Here is a 26,991-nt window from a genome sequence, read left to right on the forward strand (position 1 = left end):
CCCCTCCATTCTTCATCATGCCCTGATGTAGCTCTCCATTCAGTCTCCCTCCCTTCAGATGTAGTCAGTGTATGTAGGTGAGGGTAGTAAATGTATGAAGGTCAGGACAGCAATTAGTGAGTTACTTCAGTCCCTCATCCCTTAGGTCCATTGCTGAATGGGCACATGTAAAGAGAAAAGGCAGAGGTAAGGCAGACTGCTGACACTGAAGGAGGTCATGAGACCATAGTGCTATCAGCAGTCTGACGGGGCCACCAGCACAGCTATGGGACACTTCAGATACCCAACATCTGGAGCCCCATGCCTGTCCTTGGCATATTAGTGGAGCGGCGGTCCTTACCCTGCTTTTTCTCTTTACATGTACCCTGGCTGTGCACCCTTGTCAGTGTCCACCCATGCTTTATTTCAGATAAAGTAAGACTGTCTTCTGCTGTTCAGACGTTTACAGAATGCTTTGATGCATGGCTTGATGCACAGGGTCGGTGGATCTACAATCTGCCGTAACGGCATCACCGCGGAAGATGTTCACCTGTTCAGAAGGGATGGCATTTACCTAACTGAGGAGGGCATTGCGTTGTTCTTGACCAACCTCCACAATGGCGTGAGGAGAGCCATGCAAGATTGCTAACATGCAGCTTGTGAGAAAAATGGAAAACACCCATGACCAAGTCGGACCAGTATAGTAAGTAAAACAGTATTATGAAATGTGTTGTGTAAAATTGATTTCTCTGAGCTTGTCAAATAACTGTTATGGAAATTATGATTTTTTTTCATATTTTTGTAAATAACTTTGCAAGGGAGCATCTGAATGCATCAAGTAATATCTCATTTTGAAGACAGTATTGCTGGTTCCAACATGGTAATAGAATTGTGCCTGTATGTTTGACACGTGCAGATATCAATGTTTGTTTGGGACTTAAGTTATGGAAATTATGATTTTTTTCATATTTTGGTAAATAACTTTGCAAGGGAGCATCTGAATGTGCCAAGTAATATCTCATTTTGAAGACAGTATTGCTCTTTCTAACATGGCAAAAGAATTGTGCCTATATGTTTGACACATGTGCAGATATCAAAGTTTGTTTCAGACTTAGGTTATGGAAATTATGATATTTTTTTTTCATATTTTGGTAAATAACTTTGCAAAGGAGCATCTAAATGTGCTAAGTAATACCTCATTTTGAAAAGATTATTTATAGTTCTAACATAGTAAAAGAATGGTGCCTGTATGTTGTACTCATAGGCAGATATCAAAGTTTGTTTTGGACTTAGGTTATGGAAATTATGATTTTTTTCATATTTTGATAAATAACTTTGCAAGGGAGCATGTCAGTGTGCCAAGTAATACCTCATTTTGAAGACAGTGTTACTCCTTACAACTTGGTAAAAGAACTGTCTGTGCACTGTACACACATACAGATATCACAGTTTGTTTAGTCTTGTACAATTATGAAAATTATACATTTACAGTACTTCTCATTATTATGCCCATATCTTTGCGAGGGAGCATGTTAATCACACAAATGATGCGTCATTTTGAAGCTGACATTCAGACGCACAACTTCTACACTGATATGTAGGCTCTGTCTGTTACAGGTGATGAGATATTATGCTTTGTTTATTTATCAGTTATGAGAAATAATATATTAATCATATTTCTGTGAATATCTCATGAAAGGAGCATCACACAGTAATGGTTAAGGTATCATTTTAAAGCTGACATTCATACTAACAAACTAAATTCAAATTGTATGGGTCTGCATGGTACATAGACCAAGATATTGCGCTTTGCTTTTCCAAAATGGTAAAAAATGTGCACAGTATCAGCATTCCTTGCCAAATACTTAATAATGACTTTGATATGCACTATCAACATTTACACTGTTGGAAAGGTCAGTGTCTGCTGAATAACTTTTGCATTTACATTTTTAGTGTAGCTCTTATAGTTAAAGAGTTATGAACATTTGTTTTCTGTATAGTATTACAAATGGATTTTCTGAAAATGAGCTCAGGCTGCACTGTTGTTCCTATGGGGGAATTAAGCAGGCAGCTTTTTCTGAGTTACTCTGGAGTGAATGAGTTAAGGTAAGTGGATAGTTAGTGGTGTATGTATAGTTTAGTGTAGGGTTAGGTGTACGAGTTTAGGTGTATGTGTGTGGATTGCTGTTTGTTTGGTGTGCTTGTGTTGTGTGTATGTGTTTTGGAACAGCAGATTTTTTTCCCTAGGAAAAAATTCACTGTTCCAACTGTTCGATGTTTTGCATTTTCGATTGCTAGGGTTCGATATTAGAACACTCGACATTTTGAATGTTCGGTGGTCTAATATAGACCCCAAAATTCTACTTAACATAGTGTCCTTGTAAATGTACAACAAAGGCTTTCTTGCTCTCCTCACTCACATATGTTGCCCCCATTTTTAAAATTTGCATTCAGTCCAGCTTGAAAATTTTGAGAGGTGCTTCAATAAAATAACTACCACAAATGTAAACAACATAACCTACCACTGTCCACCGTAAAACAACTTAGTTGACTTGAATACCCCAAATGTCCCCAACTACTGTCAATTCAGAACATATTTTTACAAATCTCAGACAGATGCCAATCCCTTATGAATTTTCTTCAGTGATATTCTTCCATTAGAAAACCTTGATCCTCCAATAAAATTATAACTTACAACACTCTCATAACTCCCACAAAGATTTCCTTACTCTGTGTTGCTAAATTCTGGAACTTCCTAACCATCTCCATCCAACATATCAGCAAAGCCAACTTCTTCAAGTCTTCACTAAAATCACATTTCAAGAATATCTGCATCTGTCAATGTAGCTCTCCCTCTGGATAAACCTCTTGTTTCCCTGACAGCCTCCACTCCATCTGAATTTCCCTTTACCTCTGTAGCCACATAGGACCTTGCTTTTTATATATAGCTACTATATCTTAGTTACTCCTGCATTGTATTTTACTGTGTGCTGTTATTTTTTAACTATATTTTACTATATTTTTGTGTTTCATGCTCTTTTAGCCTAGCATAGACTTGGTTCAGATTTGCTGGACCCAGTCTGTTTTTATAGTATCTGAGCAATAATACAGCTTTCCTCCACAAAAGAGGGCTGATGTTACACCCTAGTGAGAGTAGAGTGTAGCTAAGCACCTATCTGAGTGGTGATTGTTGGCCCAGGGCCCAGTCTAGTGTGCTACTATTGGTTAGAGTGTTTGAAATCAGTTTAATTTCGTTTACCAGAGCTGCACATAGGTTAGCAACAAGCAATCAGTTTCCTGTGTTATCTGCAGCATCCACTGCCTGCTACTGAAAAATAAATATCATTTTACTTGATCTGCACTTCTTGCATTGTATTCCACTGTGTGTTGTTATTTTTGAACTGTATTTTACTGTATTTTTTGCTGTTTCCTGTACTTTTAGCCTAGCATATACTTGGTTCAGATTTGCTGGACCCAGTCTGTTTTTACAGTTTCTGAGCACTAATCCAGCTTTCCTTCACAAAAGAGGGCTTCCCCCTGCACCCTAATGAGAGTAGAGTGTAGCTAAGGACCTATCTGAGTGGTGATTGTTGGCCCAGGGCCCAGTCTAGTGTGCTACTATTGGTTAGGTGTTTGAAATCAGTTTAATTTCATTGCTACTTGCTGACCATGTTAGCTCACATTTGTGTGGTGCGCACCACCCGCATAACCATGCATTACCATGTAGTGGAGGATACCATTGCTGGTTGTAGAAGTCAACTCTTAGATAGATAATTATTCCTTAGTCAACTGCTTGTGCTCCTTCAGAGATTTCTCACTGTTATGCTTCACTGCCCAGTTAGACACTCAGCTGAGCTCTGAGGTTCCTACACAAGTCTTACCCATTAAGCCCCTCCCAGTCTAGAACCTTTTCTTGTCCCTTAGTTATACCTGGTCCTTCTAGTCCTCTTCCTGTTACTGAATGCAATACTTCACCTAGCATCATGAATGGACAATTTCCCACCATTTCTCCAGCCAACCTGATAAACATGGGCATCCTGAGGCATTGTAGCCTCATGTACACTGATATCCCAATTCTCCTAATTCACACAAATTCAATATGTGAGAGGTGCATCTATATTAAGGACCTAGAATCTAGGCTCTCTTGCTCACAAATCAGTGCATCAGATACTAAGCAGGTTTTCAGCTCACACACTTCACCTCCTGCACCATCCACGCATAGAACATCTAAACCTGCATAAGCAGAGGTTCTCATTTGAAGCCTACCTAAAGATCAGAGACCCACTAAACATAAACACACTTCACTTAATACATTTCCAGCAAATCACAGTACACATACAAATGTACACACCAGTGTCTCACCAAACATGCCCCTAAGGCAAAACACAAAATCAAATGTTTTAGTCATAGGTGACTCCATTGTGAGACACACAGATGTCCCACTCATCAAGTTGGATAAGGAAAAGGCCACGGTCTTGAGATGTACCTTACTGGACTATATGAAGAGAGATATGACTGAGCTCTCTGATTATGTGTCCCAGGTGGGTATGTCCCTAGCCTTAAGCAGCATTCTATCTTCACCTAGGATGATGCCTCAGTACAGACAAAAAAATGACTGACTTCAACAATTGGCTTAGTTTCTGGTGTCATTCTAAGGGGATCCAGTACCTGTCACTGTCAGCCTGGGATGATATGGTTGGTAGACCATGATGCTTTGCCAGAGATGGCCTCCACCTATCACCTCTGGGCTTTCAGCTACTGGCTAAGGCTCTTGTCTCCCCATAGTGCCTTTTTTAAGCAATGTCATAAAAGCAAAATTCCTGACCGATACGGCTCTCAGTAATTCACTCTTAGCAACCTTTGTTTTAGTGGTAAAAAGCTTTATAGTATCTTTACCAGCAAACACAGCTTCTGCACTACCTAAACTAGCTGCAGATATAGCTTTACAATATACCCTTAGCGTGCTTTATTTATTTTCTGAACTTGACTATTAAATGCATAACAAATGTTTTTTTTTTTTTTATTTGCCATTTGGGTGACTTACATGGACACTGATTGTTTCTAATGTGCATGTGATTCTGAAGTGATAAGTTTGTTACAAGACTACTGCTCAACTATTTCTGCCTCCATTTTTCTCTACCTCTTAACTTCTCTCTCCCTCTGCCTGCTCTTTTTTCCCTTCTCCCTTCTTTCCTCCATTTTACTCCACTCTATGACTACCCACCTCTACTCTGAACTTACCTCTTCCTGCACTTTACCTTGACCTATTCTTCCCTACCCCAATTTAACTTTTTTTTTCTCTCCTTTTACAGCTGCTCCCTCGGGTGTTCACCCCCCCCCTTTTTGTTACTACTAAACAGGAAACCCATCCTTTTAAGAGAAGTCGTCTGTGGACAATCTGTCTGATCTACTCTACAAATACTGGGATCTTGACTCCCCATTACTAAAGAAACTCAGTGTATGTAATTAGTCTCATATATGTTATACTTCTGCCTATCTAAACCTGAGCAGCATCCCACCTCGGTGCGCTTGTAGGTAGCCTACTGCAGGCCTTTGCACTGCCCCCCCCAACCTTGATCTACAGTCTAATCTTTTAGTCCCCTCAGTACCTCTATCTATTTTTCCTTAAACCTTACTTCTTAGAGGAACCTCTTCAAAGTGTACCTCCCTTCTTTCTTCACTAGGTGGCAGCTTACTCTAGATATAGACCAGATATAAACCTTTTCTGCTCCATATATTTTCTCTGCCTAGAACGTGTCTCTGCCCTTCTCTATTGAAACAGTGATACTTCCACCACACTCTCATGCTCATCTCCAAAACGTGCAACTTACCATACATAATTTCACAGTTTAACTATAAGAAACCCTAGCTAGTAAACAGAATACCTGCACCCAAGCTGTAGCTATCCTCCTCCAGTCTCTGATTGTTTTTCTGCTCCTTTCCCACCTCTCTTGGCTCTTTCTGCTCCGTTCGCCCTGCGGGCTCACTCCGCTCCCCTACCCTGCCCCCAAATCTCACCCGCCTGAGTACTCTTACATTTATTCCTCTCCCCACTAATCCCTCCCTATCCCACAACCAATCCCTTACCACCTCCCCCTTCCTATTACCCACCTGACCCCACACCCTTCCTCCAACCCACCTGACCACACCCCTTCATTCAACCCACCTGACTTACTACCACTCACCCCACCCACTTAATATTTCTTCATCCTTCTCTATCACATCTAACTCCACTACCATGTCCACCTTTCCCTTCTCATTCCTTATCTCTATATCCTTGCCCTTATTTCTACTTACTCTTTACCATGCCACCTCCTTCACTGATCTCTATTTAATCCTTCCCCCATCTCCCACTCACAACATCCCTACATCTCACTTTCATAATATCTCATCCTCTTTAATTCCCCTCCACCCTATCCTTCTTCTAAATGTAAAAGTATTTCCAAACTCTTCTAATTACTTCAAACCCAAACCAAATCTCTATCAGCCTTCCCTAAACAAATACAAACCTAACAAACATATTCACCTTCCCACTTACCTTTGTCTAGCCGGAGACATCCACCCTAATCCCGGACCAAACCTCTCCCCAACAAACCTCCCCAGCACCAGCACCAAACCTTCAAGTAAAAACCTTAAACTCTTCACCGTCAATGCCCAAAGCTTAATAAAAAAATTAACCCTCTTCCATGCCTGGCTCAACCATAACCTACCAGACATAGTAGCTATCTCTGAAACCTGGCTAAAACCCCATATAAGTGACTCCGAATTCCTTCTCCCCGGATTTCACTCTCTCCGATCTGACCGCCCAAGTATAAGAGGTGGTGGTGTAGCTTTAATCTACTCCAACAAATTGTCCATCTCTCCTTACCCTAACCCTATTCCCTCTTTCTCTAATGCTGAACTTGTGATTGGCCTACTCAAAATAAATACCCATAAAAGTATCTGCATTATTTCCCTCTATATTCCCCCTGGTAACAACACCAATATCCTGGAAGACATACTATCCTGGACCTCATCCAATATTAAACTAGAAACCTATATCATGTGAGATGTAAATATTGACTGGGGAAAAAATCATCAGCCCTAATCCCACAATAACAATCAACCTACTCAACTTCACTCAACTTACAAACTCCATTACCAGGCCTAACAAAACCAACCCTCCAGGCTCCATACTTGACTGGATTTTAGCATCTCATCCTAATAAAGTCATAAAATCCGATGTCATTCCTGACTCATTAGGAGACCACCTCCCTGCCTTCACCCTTCGAGCTACTCCCACTTCATCACACTCTCACCAATACATTCATACTCGTAACCTGTCTAACTTTAACCCCACCACCTTCTCTAACTCCCTTAAACTAACTAACTGGAACCCCTTAAAAATACTACCATTAGACAAAGCCGTTGACTACTTCAATTCTACATTCTTAACTGTCCTTAACTCCCTTGCTCCAATCAGAACTAAAAGAGTCAAAACTAAGAACACCCCATGGCTCACCAAAGATACAAAAAAGATAATGCTACAAAGGGATAAAACATGGAAAACTTACCTCCACCATAAACAGCCAGAAATACTACTTAAATATAAACAATTCAGAAACCTAGTCAAAAAACAAGTCATTAGAGATAAAAAAATCTTACTACATCAAACTACAAGAAAATCATGCTAAAAATCCCAAACAATTCTGGAACTCCATTAATTCCCTCCTCAGCCCAGGTACAGAAAACAACCCCTATCCAGACACCAGCAAATCTGACCCCGAAATTGCCTCGCTATTCAATACCTTCTTTACATCTTCCATCGCTGAGCTAACTAAGACCTTTACCAGCATTAACCCTCCCCCCGCTCAATCTCCCCCTCCCTCATCTTTACACCCTATTTTTGAACTTAAACCCATCTCCACCAATCTAATAAAAAAACTTATTTATAAACTTAAACCTTGCTCCAACGCCCCTGACAGCATTCCATCCTCCTTCCTAAAAATAGCCTCTGATGCTATTGCTCTGCCTATGAGCATCCTGATCAATAGATCACTAAGTGAATCCTATGTTCCCAAACTTTGGCATTCTGCATTTATTCTTCCACTTCATAAGGGTGGCAAAAATTGTAATGTCTCCAATTTCCGCCCCATAGCCATCCTCTCCCCCGTCTCCAAAATTTTTGAAAAATGTATCCACCTGCAGCTCTTGCCATTCCTTACCAAACACCAGCTACTCTCTCCTACCCAACACGGCTTCTGCCCAGGGCACAGTACTAACACCGCCCTTCTCTCCTTCTTACATTCTGTAAACTCCGCCCGTGACTCTGGTAATATGGCATCTTCTGTTCTGCTAGACTTATCCAAAGCCTTTGATACCATCTCTCATACCCGCCTTCTAAACCATCTCTCCAGTCTCAACCTCTCTCAAACAACTCTCTCATGGTTCTCTAGCTACCTTTCAAATAGGTCCCAAGCCATGAAATGGGACCAAGCCACCTCCTCTTTCCTTCCTACCCCAAGGTTCCATACCTGGCCCATTGCTATTTAATATCTTCATTAATGACTTCCACAAAGCCATTCCTAACACCAAAATTGTGCAATACGCTGATGACTCCACTTTGATATGCTGCGCTACCAACCTAACAGAGCTCCAATCTCTGACACAAAAAGCCTTCTCAACCACTGAAAACTGGATGCTCCAAAATCACCTCTCACTAAATGCCAATAAAACAAAAATCCTTCTATTCTCCCCTTCAAAATCCTCCCCTCTTGACAATAACTCCCTCCATATAGCCAATCTCAATAACTCCTCCATCAAGATTGTACCCTCTGCCAAATGTCTTGGTGTCACAATTGACAATCAACTAAAATTTAACACATATCCAGGTAAACATCAAGAAAACACACATAAAACTAGGCCTACTTTACAGAAACAACCACTTCCTCTCTCCTTCCACCTGCCTAACTCTTACCTCTACCTACCTCCTTCCTTCTCTTATGTATGGCGTTCCTTTGCTCACTCATTTATCTTCCACACTCACCTCCAAACTTGAAGTTTGTTATAACAAAATTTCCAGATTTGCTACCAATGCCAAATCCTCCACTCATCACTGCACCGCCCTTCATTCTCTAAACTGGCTTGAACTCCCTAACCTACTTGACTTTCTCCAAATTACCACAGCCCACAAATTACTATTCCAACCCACTAACTGCCCTGCTCTATCTAACATTCTACAACCTTATATCCCTCTCAGACCACTTAGATCCTTACACCAAAACCTGATCACCGTTCAAAAACCCAAGCGGTCAGCTGGTCAGCTTCTCCTATCCTTTACCCTAGCAAAAAAATGGAATGCTCTACCCTGCTCTCTAAGGACCTGTAACAACCATCTTATCTTCAAAACTCAACTTCATTCCTACCTCTACCTGAACAGGAAATGCAACTGCGCTCTTCCACCTCTCATGCCCTCCTCCCAGTTTACTCCAGGCTAACCTTTTCTTCCTACCTTACTCTCAATCCACTGATTCATTTTGTAACTAGATAATAATATCTAGACTTTATACTAAAAGCCTGTTTGTTTATTTTTCTGAACAATAACTGTAGTTGTCGTTGACTTTTTCTTGTTAAAGGAACCCGTTATTTGTACTCTAACTCTTTGATATTTTCATGTAATTAACTTTGCTATGTGGAGCTTTTCTCCCCAGGCCTCCACTGAAAATGGGCTCTTAAGCCTAGTGGACCTCCCCAGTAATCAAACTGGAATAATAATAATAATAATAATAATAATAATAATAATAATAATAATATCCTCAAAAAACAACCTTAAGGTTATGCTGCTAAATGCTAGGAGTCTAAATCTGAAACTGCATTCACTGGAAGCACTCCTCACCTTGGAAGATGCGGACATTTGTGCAGTCACAGAAACCTGATTTAAGGCCATGGAGAGCACACCTGCCATAATGGGATATAATGCCTTCCGCATGTTTAGACCACAAAATGAGCATGTGAAAACTAAAGAAGGAGGGGTATAAATATTCATCAAAGATAAATACACTTCCAGATTGGTTAAACAGAATGATTCCCTAAAGTTACTCCATGTGCAAATAACTATAGGAAAGACCCCTCTCCAAGTTATTGCCAGCTATAGATCTCCCAACATGAGCCATAATATCCACACTGCCTACTTGGATCTACTTGAGTCGCTCAAAATACAACCAAACACCCTGGTTATGGGTGACTTTAACTACCAGACTATAGATTGAGTAAAGTATACATATATAAACACGCTCGCCCAAAGGTTCTTGGACTTCGTTAACTCAAATGCCTTAGAGCAGATAGTTGGCACACCCCCAATGGGCCCAAACATTCTAGTCTTGATATTCACCAACACTGTAGAGCAGTGCACCACCACAAGTGTTCAGCCCTCCCTGGTGAAGTCTGATCATAAATCAGTCTGTTTTGAAGTAATGATAGCATCAGATGCCCCACAGGTGAAATTAGGCTAAAAAAAACCTCTCCAAAGCCAACTACAGCCTCTTACAAGAAGGCATTAATAGATTCAAAGCTCCTGTCCCCACTGATGGCAAGGACACCATACTGGGATATACACCAATGCATTGTGTAAACATCTGTACAATTGTATTGACTCAGCCATTTCTGATAGGACCAAAGCAAGATCCTTAAGGAAAAACATGCCTGCCTAGTGGAATCCGCCATAAACAGGTTATATAATAAGAGGAAGAAATTGCTAAGAGCAAGAAGAAATGATCTCAGAATTGGAAGGACACCCTTCTCAGCTTGAACAAGTAAATAAGATATCTTGTCTCTAAAGCTAACTACGAATCTAGATTAACATCTCTAGCTAAGGATAACCATAAGGCATTCTTTAGCTACTTCTGAAACCTTAAAGGAAAAGCACAGATTTGTGCTAAACTGGTAGTGAATGTTACCACATATACTGAACCAGTGGTAATAGGCAACTTGCTAGTGGACAGGTTCAGTGAAAAGTTCTCCCCCCTGTCCTCACCACATATACTCCAAAACATTCCTACCACCTATCCTCCACATAATATCTCTAAAGAGCAGGCCTTAACTGCTCTTTCCAAGGCCAAAACACAGCCTCTGTGGGATCTGATAACATCCCAGGCTGTGCTTCTCAATGGTTTAAAACAGGAGTTTGCAACACCATTGGGTACTGTCTTCAACCACAGCCTAAGCAGTAGTTTTGTCCCTACTGAATGGAAAACAGCTACTGTTATCCCCTTGCACATGGGCGGTGCATCTACCACCCATGAAAACTATAGCCCCATTAGCCTAACCAACCTTATCTGCAAGGCAATGGAGAGAATCAATCATCTTGGATCTTATCAACAAGGATATGGAAGACCTTCAAACACTTGGCCTGACCCAGTTTAGTTTTGTTAAAGGGAGATCCTGCCTGTTGAACCTGGTGGTCTTCCTTGAGACTGTCATCAAAACCCTGGACAAAGGCAAATCTGTGCATATGACCTACCTAGACTTGGCTGAAGCCTTTGACACAATCTCCCCCACTCAGGCATCATTGAAAAACTCACCCAGCTGAGGGTCAACCCATATACAGTTTGGTAGGTTGCAAACTAGCTCACTGACAAAACAAGTACAGTCAAAATAGGGGACTTCACCTCTACCAGCAGACTCATTACCAGTGGTGTTCCACAGGGATTGGTGCTGAGGGCCCTATTGTTTGGAATCTACTTCTCAGAAGTACAGGCAAAAACAAAAGGTCTATAGCTGGCAATGTTTGCTGAAGACTGCAAACTGGGAGCAGTGATTGAGTCCCCAAATGATGTCAACATTCTACAAGAAGGACTTACACAAACCAATGATTGGTGCCAAAGTCATGGTCTTAAAATCAATGTAAAAAATGCATTATTGTCCTCTTTTCAAAGGTGATGCCCTGCAGATTACTATCTTATTAATAACACCCTAAGCTCTAAATCAGCAGTGAGAGATTTGGGCACACAGGTTGACAGCAACCTTCCTTTTAGTCACCATGTCTCTACGGTGGTTAGGAAGGCCCTCTACATTGCTCACCTCATAAGCAAGAGCATAGTTTCCAGAACAAAAGAGGTTATAACCCCCCTGTACTCTTCCCTCATCAGGCCAATAATAGAATAAAATGATTCCTTTGGTATGTAGATTTTTTTTCCTGCTGAATTTAACTGAAACTGTTAATACTTTTGCTATTTTTAGACATCTGATATTAGTATTGTGAACTATTTGTAGCGACCTGTTAATTCTTATGTACTTTTTTGTCTGAACTCTTTTTTTGTAATTAATACTGTTGTTTTTGTGGAGCTTTTCTCCCCAGGCCTCCACTGAAAATGGGCCCCCAAGCCCAGTGGACCTCCCCGGTAATCAAACTGAAATAAATAAATAAATAAATAAATGTACCTAAACAGGCACCTGCAGCAACTGGAGAGACCTCAAAGGTTCCTCACAAAGAAAATTCAGGCTCTTCAGCACATGTGTAAGATGGACAGACTGAAATCACCGTCACTATACTCTGTATTGTATAGACTACTCAGAGGCAACTTGTGCCTTGCATACAGTGCAACCTCTGATCCTGCCTTAATGGAAATGCTTCACATTTGTAAGTCAAATGGCACACGATTCACTTGCTGCAGGGACCTAGCGTGTGACATCAACAGGACTTGCTGGAAAGATGGATATGTCTTCCAGAGGTTGCCTCTCCTCTGGAATAAACTTCTAATACAGGTTAAACAGAGCCCCTCATTAAATCTTTTTAAGTGTAATGTGGACAATTGGATGGGAAACTGCAAATTCACTCCAGGGCTTTCACATGTGTTCCTCTTGGATAGGGGCAGTTGGTGCTGACTTAGATATACTTATAACATAGACCATATCTCTAGACCCTTAATAGACCATATCTCTAGACCCTTAAGGGAACAAGGGTTGAACTTGGCTAGGCTTGTAAGGGCCCTATGCCATTGGCCTAGTAAAATCCTATGAACCGCTAAGGTCCTCTAACCATATTATAATCTTTGCTTGATCGCCCTTTGCCTCACTTCAGTACACCTTCTTTTATAAACCACATCCCTTAAAGAAATAAAGAAGTACTGTATTTATTTCTAGAAGGTGATATGCTCCACAGCAATGCGATATGCTCTTCTGAATGCTTTCAGAATGTGAAATGCTGTACAACCATTTGCATTAGGTATATATCACATCACTTGCTGATTCATATCTCCTATAATTGTTACTATACAATCACCTGCTATTGTGCAATATTCCATCATGTTCCTTACCTTATGAACCAGCATTATGCAATATTTTAATTTGTCTTTTTATTTTACTTGTAAATGTGTTTGGGTGTACTGTGTACTGATGATTTCTTTTTAGAGGTATTCTCCATGGGTCTCTGCTGACAAGAGGTTTCCAACCTAGTCAGACTTTCTCAGTAAAAATTGAAAATGAAAATAAATAATATATAGGAGTTTTGAGTATTACTAAAGTGCAGAGAAACTTGTCATTTATTTTTCAAAGGCACTCCCTAAATTGACATGGGTGCTTCCCTGCTAAGTCATCGGCAGTCAATTATTTCTTGTGAGAAACCTGCTGATTCTTCACGTAACTGCATCCACTGTAGTACCGTCAAAAATATATAACTGTAGCCTGGAAGAAAAAAAGTAATTCTCAATGGCTTCTTCATGCTTACAGATTGAACTTCAACAAATGGAATCCAAACTGGATCAGCAGATACAGGCCGCAGAGAATGCTGTTAACAAGTTACAGGGCAACGTTACGTCCATTGAGGTAAGAGCTGCTTTCTAAATTACATTTCTCTTGTCTAGTCAGAATGTTGTAAAATGATAGGAAAGCATTTCACATGATATTAACTATGTGTTATGTGACTTTCCATTCCATTTCAGATTAGTCCCTCCTCCCAGTTTACAGAATACATTTGTTGTTATCCATTTTCTGTATCTTTTTAATTTATCATATGTAGTCTTATAGAATGCTGATTTAAAATTGGACTGTTAATTTATTCAATTTTAAACATATTTATTGTTTTAATCTGTATATTCTGATTGTGTTTTATGTTTTTGCCTGTCTTGAAACAACCAAAAAGCACCCCTTCCTACACTCAGTTAGCCCATTTGTTTCTCCTACACAGAAAAGAGCTAGACCCATTCATTCCCTTGACAGGGCAAGAACTTTAGACCCATCAGTTCCCAGTTCAAGGTGAGAGCATTCTTAGACTTCTGCACATATGTTTGTTTATTGGCCGTACAAGCAACGTACAGTCCCACTGACCTGACAGCTGCTCCTGCTGTCCCTCATTATACCTGTTGAGCCCAGGAATGCTGTACCACTTCCCCTGTCCCATATTTGGCTAGTTGTTGTTGACCATTCACTCCCATCCTCTTCACCCTTATCTTTCAGTTTACAAGAACCTATATTAACTCAGGTAATATGGGTCACAGACATCTTTTTTTCCCCTTAAAGATTTGCATCTTATGTAAATTGCTTAGTTATAAGTACTTTAATAAACATGAATGTGAACTTGTTGCCAGCCTCACATGGCATGCTAATTCCATTGTCTTCAAAAATATATTTATTTATTTATTGCATTTGTTTACCGGGATAAGTCCACTGGGCCTAAAAGAGCCCATTTTATATATTGTTATTTAAGAGTGTAATATGGTTATAGCTATATAACTATAAGCATCATACAGTAAAAAGGATACAAGTGTATTAGTTTTAGTAAAACAATGGCATAATCTTGATTTTAACTGAAACAAGGATAAGGATCAGACCGTGGCCAAAACATTTGTCATGAATGGCATGGTTTGTCTGCATTCAGAACTTGAATAAAAAGATATTTATTGCTTTTGTCCATACTCAGCACAGAGAAACGTGCTAAATGCCTTTTTATTAAATATGTGACTATTATACTCATCTAGTTCACTCTGCCAATTTAGTGCCCTACTTTTTATTTTATTTGTATTTTTATTTTATTTTACATTTGTTGACCGGGATAGTCTAACTTGATTTATGTCCATTTTCAGTACAGTCCCGGGGAGATAAGCTCCAAGAGATTACTAGACTACTAACATACAGGTACTAATTGTTTTACAGTTAAATACTACAAATTTTAAACAGTTCAGGAATCTTCACAGTTTATACAAAAAACATGTTACAAGCATTAGATAAGATATTTTAGACTTTATGTACAAGACTTCATTAGTGACTAGAAAGTAATTGTTAAACAAATGCATACTTCACGTTTCAACAGTTCAGCAATGCTCACAGTTTAAACAATACTTGTTTCCTGCATTAGGTACGATGCTTTAGAATTATATGCAGAAGAATTTAACTAGGTATTTTAAATTATCTCTATTAGGATAAGATATGTTTTTGTCAAGGATAGGCCTTGATCTAAAAAGACAGATAGAGCAGGAATTAGGTCTTAAAAGAAGGTATTTTGTACTTTTGTGTATTTTTTTTATTTTACACTAGTTGTTGCATTTTTGTTTTGCATTCAGGACTTCCATGTTCAAGTGAAAAATCTAAGATGTCCTCTTTTTGTCAAAGTGGAGGAAAATAGGTTTCTAGGTCCAGGCACGTCTGGCTTATCACATCTAAAAGATAATTTAGTGTTATTTGCAGCAGCCAGCAGTGATGGACATCTTGTATCCAGTGCTGCTTGCCATTGAGGACAAACTGAGACTAAACAGTTCTAAAACTATGTATTCCTGGATTTATATTACAGCAAGCTGCAGCCACTGATGCTCATTGTGTTGTTCACTGCTGTAGTCATTATATCAGGGAGTTGCAGGCTGATGGACATGGTTGACCAGTCTTTCAGAGCCAAGCACCCTTCCACCTCTTACCATGGATGCTTCCACACACCTGGTGTAATGGCTGATATATGGACAACTATCTTATGTTCTTTCATGCTACAGATTTTATGCATTTTACAAACAGTTCAAACAGTCCAGTGGGCTAGGTCACAACTCAGAGTCAAGCACTGATTGGATAAATAACCCTGTTGGGGAATGTTTTTCTTATATTTTTTGAGATAATAGTGCTGTATTCCTTTGGTTATCTCATTTCTGCTATTTGTTTTTTTATGCTTTTGGTGTAAGTGTTTCTTGGGCATCCTTCTCTAAAATGGATGTGTTGAGCATACTGCCCACGAAAGGCAAATGTGCCATCAATAAATTTTAAGGACAGATACAACTGTGTGCACTGACTTTGCTTGGAACATGACATAAGTGATTGTGAGATTTGCCTAAGAGCTTATGTGGAGAAGAAATGCCATTCAGGTCTAACCTAACAAAAATAAATGTGCTACTGTATGCCCAAAGTCCGTTATGTCATTGGACAGTAACCATCTAGATGTCTTCTTCAAAAGAAAGTAAAAACACAAGAAAAAACAGAAGGAGGACAGGAAGTCAGATGAATCCATTCAATCCTGCAGGTTAGACAACATTAATACTGCAAAAAGCACATCTCACCATAAATAAAAATGTGTTTAGACCTTATTGGTGAGAATGAGGAGTCATCTGCCCAGGAACAATGTATGTTGATGAAGCAATGGGAGGGTGGTTTAACCTTGCTTATTGTGGAGAAGAATAGCTGTGCTACAGTGTAAATGTCAGTACCTTGGGATGTTCTCCCTGAGATCCAAGAATCCCAGTGGTTGTCAGACCTATGACCCCCTCTGAGAACTGGACATCTGCAAAGCAAAAACTGATTATCACTGGATTCCAAGACCTCAGCCCACCCCCACCTCCCAACCAAGACTGAGATAAACTGGGGCAGGGCTTTCTCCAATCTAAAATGCCATTTAGAGAAGCCATCTGTGTTTGGAGTCAGGATTTCTGAGAATGAGAGAGCCACACCAGACAGGCACACTGAATCTGCAGATTCTGAAGAGGAAGAGGGGGATCTGAACAAGAGTTCACAGATGTCTTGACCCATAGGAAATGATGCATAGAGATGGACACCATGGCCTCTAACTCTTCACCAGTTGACCTGTAACCTGGGGATATTGTCTCTCTCATGAGATAAAATGAGGACTCTATTCTCCAAAACAGAGCTATGAAGATCCCGTGGTTTGATCTACAAAAACTTATTGAAATTCCTCAAGTCCAACAAGCTCTTCTGGATGTTTTGATACAAATAGCTTGGTGCCAGACTCCAACATCTTGCCCCTAAGAGACCTATTTCTGTAGAGTGCATGTATGGCAAGAAAGTGAATACCTCTGCAATCTTGTCTTAGGGCCCGAAATTGCTGGAACCACATTTGCAGGCTCCAAGAAAATGTATTAAAGCGGCTACTGGAAAGGTGTACAAGACTGCAAGATAAGAACATAAGTACTGATTTGATAATATAAGTCCAGGCTGTTATGCAGTCAGGAAAACATGGTATTGCAGTAGATATGATGCTGTAGATGCATGATCCATGGTTGCTGCCATGTGATCAGCCCTTAGAAGACACTCTTGTCTGAAGGCTCAGCCCCTGTTTGAAGATATCATAGTGCAGATATTCACTGCTCCTCAGGATAAGAGAGCTGGACCCCAGATTTATGATGTCTTTAAAAATACTGGAGGACAAATGAAAGACCGTGGAATCTGTAAAGCACATGTTCCAGTCTCCCCAACCTGGATACAACAGAATTGCCCATCTACCCAAGGTCCATTCTACTGGCAGCAATGCGAAGGAAAACAGACCCAATGGTAAAAATGAAAATAGTAACAACAGGACAGACGGAGGCAGGGTGGAGCAGCAAGGCTCTTACAGCACCTGGAAGCAACTGTGACTGCTGCAACACTCTTTCTACACCCTTAGTGAAAGTCCCACCCAGGCTCTTTCCCCTTCTTCACCCCTTTCTGGACTCTTGCCCAAGAGACTAGGCAAACTGACATCTTACCTAAGACAACAGCTTGAAATGTCATCAGACAAGTGGATGCCAGAGGTCATCTCCAGGTTCTACAAAAATCAGTTCTTCTCAAATCCACAAAAAGGGCAATTCCTATGGTACCAAGAAATCAGGAGTATCTTATAAAACCCATATTAGAGTCGATGTTATTTCAGTACTCTACAGAAAGGACTCCCCAAAGACAGGAGGAGAAAGATGTCTATTCCAGGCTCTTTCTATTTCCCAGAAAGACAACCACTGGAAACCTTTCAAGGCTAAGCAAGTTCTTACAAGTACTAGAGTTCAAAATGTTGACACTTCAGGTATTGCTTTCCATGCTAAAAACCCAGGCATGCATAGTTACTCTGTATTTTAAACATGTGCACCCCGATCTTTAAATGTCTCAGGCAGTTCCTAAGGTTTGTGTCAACTTTTCCAATTCACCTCCTTTTCCTTTAGTTCAGCTTCTGTGCCAAGGGTTTTCAACAAATGTTTCGTTCCTGTGATAGCACATTGCAGAACTATTACACCCATATTTATCCTTACCTGGCTGAATGGCTATTCCAGGCACAGTATATTCAGGAGATGAGGGAGGCTTTGGACTATGCTTTACAGTATCTGACTAAACTAGATTTGAACCTCCAGAAATCACACTAAAAGTGCATGTATAGTTTCATCCTTACAGAGGCTCTCATGGACACAGCAGTTTCCAAGGCCTTCTTGCCAATAGAAACAAAGTGGAGACCCTTACAGTCCTTTTCAAAAACATGATGGCAAAGCATCAGTGGATTGGTAGGTAGGTTTAGTGTTTGGTGGGTCACATGGTCTTGACCATCCTTATGGTATCCCTCACTGAGCTCCACATGTAGAAATGGCACTGGTGCTTGTAGAATTTATGAAATAAATAAAAACAGCCCTTGGAATCTATAAATGTTGCTTTACTCTGCATCAAGAAAGAGTTGCCATGGTGGTTAGATGAAATCAAGATAAAAAAAAGAGTATGCCCTTCAGTCAGACCACTACAACACAGACTGTCACTACAGATGTCTCAGATGAGGCTGGGGAACCCATAGTCTAGGGCTGAGAGTCCAAAAAAACTAGGAGGCACAAGTGGGAAAGCTCCACATAAACTGCTTCAGTTCAACATGGTCTCTAGGCATTCAGTACAGTTCAAAAAACAGAAACTTTGAAGGTGTACACAGACAACACCATGGTCATGCAGTACATCTTCAAATGGGGCTGGGGTGGGCCAGGGGGGGCAACTCACTGTTATCAGTCATGCAGGCTGGCAGTACAGATGTGGGAACTGTCTGTAAAAGTCATTCTTCTGCTGACAGTAACCTACATCTCATTGAGGACAACTCCATTGTAGACCAATTAAACAGGACCTCAGCAGAACCTTACTTCTGACAGTGCTGAGCAGATGGGGTGCACCAAGCACAGACCTCTTTCTCTGAGAGACAACCAAATGAGCAAATTCTAATCCATAGCATGTCACAGGAAAACTTGAGTAGTGGATGTATTCTTCCTAAATTGAAGAGGTCTGGGTCTCCGTACTTTACACTACCTCCCCTTGCTTCCAGTGATAATCTAGGAAATAAAGGAGGAGAAATCCAAATTAATATAGCAATAACCCACGCCTGGGTGTGGGTAATGCTGGATTTACCCACGGTTGGCGTGGTTTGGTCCCGAGGGCGAAGCCCGAGGGACCAAACAAAGCCAACCGTGGTAAATACACCATAACCCACACCCAGAAGTGGGTTATTGCTATTATACTATGACATTATTTAAGAAAAGAAACTATTACTTTTCTTAAATAATGGCATAGTATAATGCCTGTTTGCTGCCCTTCCGCAGATGTCTGGCATCCACGGCAGTTCTGATGTACTGCGCGCCTGCGCAGTACATCAGAGCTGTGGGCAAAAGCAACGGAGAAAGCAAGATCTCCGTTGCTTTTTTTTACTGTTTCGCTATGTTAAATGGGTTTAACATAGCGAGACAGCTTTAAAATAAGCAACAGAGATGTCCGTTGCTTATTTTAAAACTATCTCGCTATGTTAAACCCATTTAACATAGCGAAACAGTAAAAAAAAAAGCAACGGAGATCTTGCTTTCTCCGTTGCTTGTTTTTTTTAAAACCTGTCTCGCTATGTTAAATGGGTTTAGCATAGCAAGACAGCTTTAAAATAAGCAACAGAGATCTCCGTTGCTTATTTTAAAGCTGTCTCCCTATGTTAAACCCATTTAACATAGCGAGACAGTGTTTTAAAAATAGAGTTATACTAACGGAAAAAAGTCCGGGCGACCGGACCTTTTTCCATTAGTATAACTCGATTTACAATGTGCACGCTGGCCAATCAGCGTGCACGTTTTGGAATATTAATGGAGGGTCATGGTATAATACTGATTTCCACTTTCTGGCCAAGGCAGCATTGCTTCTCCAACTGATCCGGGAAAAACCTATTCTACTGCATCAGCAAGTAGAACTTCTGATGCAGAGTGAAGGCTCCCTCACCTCTTCCAACCCCTCCACCCTGAACCTAACAGCTTGCAGGATATAACTCTTCTTCCATTTGGACATCTACATTCTAGAAACATACTTAACATTATGAGGGAGGCTAACAGGCCAAGACTGGACCAGAAAAATCATACCTAGTTTAGTGGAAAAGGTTTTCCTTCTTGTGCTAAAAGACGGACCTGCTCTGTAATGAGGGTGATGTGCCAACAGACCTACAAGATCTCTCTGGACTATTCAGTACTGGCTTAGCATGTTCCTTTATTAAAGTACACCTCTCAGTCATCTCATCCTGTTTAACCTTGGATCCCTCCTTGACCTTCAGACCACCTGTTAAGCAATTCCTAAAGGGCATCTTGCATCTTGGGCCACTTGGGCCACTAGGGCCACTGAAGCAGACCCTGGCTACAGCTTGGAACCTGAACATCATACTTTAAAAATGTAACCCTTTAAACAAACTTCATTGCTGGATCTTAAAGTCCTTTCCTGGAAAACTGTTTTTATGGTTGCAGTTACCTCATATAGTTGGGTATCAGAATTATAGATCCTCATGTGAAAAAAGCGTTTCCTTATCTTCCGCAAGGTCAAGGTCACTTTTTGCACTATGTCCTCCTTGATGCCCAGAGTAATTAAAGCGGTGGCTCTTAAACTGTTTATTTGTCTGTGTTCTTCCCTTCTCCCTAAATAAGAGGGAGACAATTTTACATTCCCAGGATGTTCACAGGGAACCAAGATTTTATTTGGACTAAACAAAAGACTTTAAGAAGCTTGAGCAACATTTTCTAACCCTTGTTGAATGGAAAAAGGGTTACTTGTATACATACAGACCATTTCCAAAATGACAGCACACTGTATTTATTTCTGCCATAAACTCCATTGAAGTATCCTGCAAGTCAAACTCAGAGTTTACTTTACCAGGGCTACAGCTACCACCTTGGCCTCCTTAAAAGGAGTTAAGAGTACAGGATGTACTAGAAATAGCTACTTGGTTCTCTGTCCGCACTTTTGACAAGCATTACAGACTGGAACGGAACTCTAGAGCTAGCACAGAATTCAGCTCAGCTTTTCTGAAGGGCATGCTACCTTCCTCTGGTATGATCTCTGTCCCTCATTTGCAAAGATTGTCAACTTTGGGAGTCTTCCCTGATGTAATGACTGCAGCAGTAAACCATGTGATGAACATAATATAGCACTGTAGTCAACTTACCATAAGTATAGGTGTTAATGTGGTCACTACTGCAGTCCAGTTTCCCACCCACCATCCCCTCTGAAACTAGGAACTCATAAGGCTGGGCAGGTAATTACCCCTTCTTCCCCCCTTTATTTATAGGTACCATTTTTCTTTTTGTTCCTTGCTTCTCTTTTTGTCCAGATACCATAGGAGGGTAAAGTTTATTCTGGACAGTCTTAGTAGTAGCCTGGGCCAGAGTACAGGTTTCTCTGGTTGTACATATATATATATATATATATATATATATATATATATATATATATATATATATATATATATATGAAACAATTAAGTCCCCAAGTGTTGCTAACAAAAAAATTACAGATCTAAAGTCCCTGAGACATCAAATGAGGCTGGAAGCTCTATAATTTATTCATTGTCTTATAGACTTTTGAGGGGAGATCTCTGTGTTGTTTACCATGTCATTAGAGACCTGGTTATTATGCACCTCCTGTATCTCCACAAATCCAATAACCCCATCAGTAATTGAACCAATGACCTAAATCTTCATGAACAGATCAATAAAACATAGTGGAAGGACAGTTTTATAAACCAGCACCTTCCAACCCTCTGGAATAAACTTTCACTGCATGTTAAGCATTGTGACTCACTATTCTATTTTAAACATAGGCGTGAAAGGATAATATTAGCTTTCATTTCAGATTCCAACCCAAGACCACCAGCATGCCACGCTGGTGTCACTGTCACTAGACCAACAAAAGTGTCTTGGCACATAGGCGCTGAGATTTCCCTTAATAGACATCTTTTTGTCTAGGAAACCCTCATCATGGTGATAGAGGTCAAATCACAGGCACACACACAGACTCACACACACACACACACACACACACACACACACACACACACACACACACACACACACACACACACACACTTACACACACACACACACACACACTTACACACACACACACACACACACGCACACGCACGCACACGCACGCACACACACACACACACACACACACACACACACACACACACACACACACACACACACACACACACCGTTAGAACCAGAGAAAGGATAATATTAGCTGTGATGTGGGACTTGAACTCAAGACATACAGTGCTCTGCAGTTGGACCAACAAGACTCTCTGGTCAGATAAGTGTTGAATTTTCCCTTTAAAAGCCTTTTCCTTTCAGCTAGGAATCCCCCAGCATGGTGCTCTTCCTTTAAATAGATGACTAGTGAGTATTCACAAATTTTCCTTGAGACTGACTGGTGTGGCCCTCTTAGAGAAAGGAAGTGCAGTATGAGGGATGGGAATGGCAAGGCATAAACAGTCGTAAAACTGAATAGCCTTGGAATATCTATGAATCTATGAGCTGCTACAACATTTTTCAAATATGGTAAAAAACTCACAGTTTACAGCTGGTTTTAAAGTATTGTTTCCATGTGCAGGTAACCATTTGAAATGTCAGGACCTGCTAGAGCGAGTTCCAAAACATGGGGACTCAATGGCTGAAAGAACAAACTTATAAGTTCAAGATCCCATTTCACAGAGTGTTCCCTTTTCTAAGAGGTATGGTGATCCTGTCTCTCCACCATAAAAAGAAGTTTAAAGGAGAAAAGCAATTGTCAAGATTCGCTCTTCTCCAGGTTTTTGATCTTCTTTTCTTCAGCAATTTGGCACTCAGCATACCAGGTAATGACATTTCATTAGGGAGCTCAGGTGAACTGTGTATTCATCAACAGTGCACATCTTCACATATCTGTCTTGGAAAGGTCATATCAAGCAACTGACGGTGAGCTCTCTTTTCTTGAGTGCAGGGTGTGGTGGGATGCTGATTCAAAACTGACCCCTGGTGGAGTCCTGGAGAACAACAGCCTGTATGCCCACATTACACTCGGCAGTGCCAGGAGATCATGATGTCCTGTTTGCATGTGGCAGTGTCTGCCACATCTGCTCTGTGGCATTACATGAATGCCACTTAGAGGTAGGTAGAAGATGACCCTCATATCCATGGTCTTGGCTGCAAATGATGTACTGATTCTATGTAGGTCTATTACACTAGTGGGTAGTGGATGAGGTGGGGGCTATTATCAAAGTGAGGAAGGGTTTTGTGCATACACTGTGCCAGAGTATACCAAGTTGGTCATGGCAGAAGTACCAGTAAAGAAACTAATTAAAAATGTTAGTGTCGGAATTTAGGAATCCTGTTTAACTAAGAAAAGTACAGTAAATCTCAAACAACACAAAAAACAAAGAAAAAATCTGTCAACTAACCATGTGCAGATCTGCATGTAGAAACCTGTTTTACTGTGCCATAAGCTATGTGAAGAAAGGAGGAAGTGCAGTTTGTGTCACTTTTCAGGCAATGACTCATTTCCATTTACTATCTGACGAGGAAATTCATATGAAAAACAAACAGTGCTATATTGAAATGGTCCACTGATTAAGACCTTACAGTGTTTTAACTTTCTGTGTTCCATCTTGTTTATTTAAAATATTTTCAAGTTATTTGTTGTGCAATATGCTAAACCTGTTTCTACTTTCTAAGTTAAGGTACTTAATATATATTGTATGAGATGATTTTAATTCTTGTCCAGAAAAGAGACAAGTTTCATTTCTTATCACAGCATTTAACTTGTATTCATTTCTTAGTCAGTTAAATGGCCCAAGGTTCTATTTCAGTCATGATCCCAGCCAAATGTATGTAATGTAAGCACACAATATATAGTTGACATCAAAGAAGAAAATAAATGGTACTTTAAAGAAAAATAGAAAACAAAGTCATTAGGCCGTATGCATTAATGTTACAAAGCCATATATTTCTCTCTGTCTTTTCTCACTTTAGAAGCACAGACAATGATAATGGATGAGTGCTGCCTTGACTCCTAGTCTGTCTTTTACACACCCATGCAGTGGTTGCACGTGGTCTAGTTTACATTAAAGTTACTCATCTTCCTCTCTAGTGCAGCTTTATATACGTCCCCTGCTACCCTGAATTCTCCCACTGTCAACAGATCTGCTACAGTCTGTGGGATGCTGTTCCATGCATCCACAATCCTTTCGGTGAGAAATACTTGCCTACATTCACTCCTTGTTTGTTGTTTATTTTCCTAAAGATGACTCCCTCCTTATGTTTAGTTGCTGTTTTTTTCTTAGTATCAACCATCTATAATCTGGTGTCCCTGCTTCATTGTCCTGCATTTGATAAAGTGTTCTTCAGCATATAAGCCTTTTGTTCCACATGTAGAAAGTATATTATATATTCAGTGCCATTTTAAAGACTCAGTCCTAAACTGTTAAAGTGAAAACACATTCCTTTTTGCTCAGATAACTTTATCAACTGTTGTGTTATATTTCAGTAATATTCTAAGAAATAAGAAGCTATTCCTGACTTGGTTACACACTCCTGTCATTCCATAGCATTCAGAAAGATAAACAGACAATGTGTAACACACTCCAGAGCAGACTGTTTATGCAAAATATTAAGATCATTAACCAGTAAGATGCACAGATGATAAATATGTGCAAGAATAAAAAGTAAAATATTGAAAGTATATGCATGTTACAGATATTCAACATGAGCCGGAGTAGGTAACAACAAGGCATTCTGACCTACAGTGCACTTTCTCTAGTCCCAAGGCCCAGTAACAGAAGCACAGCCAGAGTAACAATAATAAGCCATTTTAGAACCACATCCAATCAATGAAGGGGAGAAAAGACAGGAAGACAGTGTGCTGTGACAAAATAGTTAGCACCCTAACAGAGACGAGAAAGACAGAGCTAACAAACTAGTATATGGATTTGGAGTAAATTTCAAGCCACAAAGGGGCTCCCCATCACCTTTTCTTCATTGTGGCATGATCTCATTTCAGAATACATCCAAAATGATCACCTCTGCCACCGGTAAGGTCAGAAGCACTAGTCGATGAAATCCCAAGATGCCTAATTGGCACAATATATCCCTGATGCCTGTCCCTGACACCTGAAAGTTTTATGTAGTTCAAATGTAAAAGAGAGACCCTTCCCAGACCCCAGTAATTACACACCAACCAGCCTCATAAGCATATTGGGCAAAGTGAAGGAGACAGTAACTGTGGAATGTACACAGGCAGATGCCAGAACTCTCTTCTACCATGACCTAACCCAATATAGTTTTGGCAAAGGTAAATACTGTATGCTTAACATGATACATTTTTTTTGGATATGACTTCTGTACGGGATGAAAGTTTTTCTGTCCTAGAGCTTACCACAATTTGACTAAAACATCTGACACTATGCCACGTGGTCCTATCTACACTACTTGCTAAGTTCAGTCTTCCATCTGGGGATGTATGAGTATTGTCTATTCTGTGACTATTAGCTGTTATACTTTTTGTTAAGTTAACATTACATTGAATATTTAGTGCCTATGACTAACAGTTAGTTTAACCATCATGCACCTGTTGTAGACATTTTGCCTACGTAGTTCATTTAGTGTACTCTACATATTCCATGTAAATACAGTGTACATGTTTTTTCTGCCAGGTAAATGTATATAAAATGGGTACAGATACAGCCACAGAGTGTAAGCCATATGAAAGATTGCTGTTGAACAACCCAGCATTCATTGAGTACACTTTTCATGGAGCCAATTGGCTGAACTAGCACATCAGTGAATTGAAATGCAATACAGAAACATTCTTTTTATTTGCAGATGTCCCAGTGCTCCCCACCATATTTATTATTCTATAACTGAATTGCCACATGATGAGAAAGGGAAATTTCCCTAAAGCAGAGAATTTAGATTTGAGTTTCTCAGCTTAATGGATGTGGACTCATTGAGTCTGATGATGACCACTGGTATAATGACCCCTGTGTCCTTTGAGTGGCAGATCTCCAAAGTGACCTAGAACTGACTGAAAACTATGCTTCTAAGAAGAACGTACTGCTCTGTGTTTAACCTGCCGAGAAGAAAACGTAACATGCATATTGCCGAACATCCCGAACTAAGCCCATCCTTAATTCCAGCTCCAAGATAACACTTCTGTTAGTGGAAGGCATGCATTTTGTTTATTGCAGTTACCACATGGTAACTTTATATACAAGTGAATCCATCTCCAGGACAGCGCTCTTATTAGTGCAAGGCATACATTTGTTTATTGCAGTCACCACATGGCAGCTTTGTATACAAGTGAATCCATCTCCAGGACAGCTCTCCTATTAGTGGAAGGCATACATTTGTTTATTGCAGCCACCATATAGCAACTTACTTTATATACAAGTGCTGGATAAACCAGATAAATCACTAGATTTTTTTATTCATTTTGTAGCCCCTATGAAGCAGACCACTGGCCTGCACTAGTGCTTCTCCTCAAACTTAGAAATCAAATGGC

General features: G+C 40.2%; 1 protein-coding gene across 1 annotated transcript in view; it reads left to right on the forward strand.

The window, feature by feature from the left end:
- The window catches only part of LOC122799203 (tripartite motif-containing protein 16-like), a 325,832-nt gene that overhangs the window by 101,525 nt on the left and 197,316 nt on the right, over positions 1-26,991 (forward strand). The window contains exon 2 of the mRNA XM_044068119.1: positions 13,684-13,779. Coding sequence (XP_043924054.1) covers positions 13,684-13,779 — 96 coding nt within the window. The remainder of the gene's footprint in view (positions 1-13,683; positions 13,780-26,991) is intronic.

Source organism: Protopterus annectens, chromosome 4.part0, assembly GCF_019279795.1.
Source record: "Protopterus annectens isolate FY-2018-M chromosome 4.part0, PAN1.0, whole genome shotgun sequence".
Taxonomy (NCBI): domain Eukaryota; kingdom Metazoa; phylum Chordata; order Ceratodontiformes; family Protopteridae; genus Protopterus; species Protopterus annectens.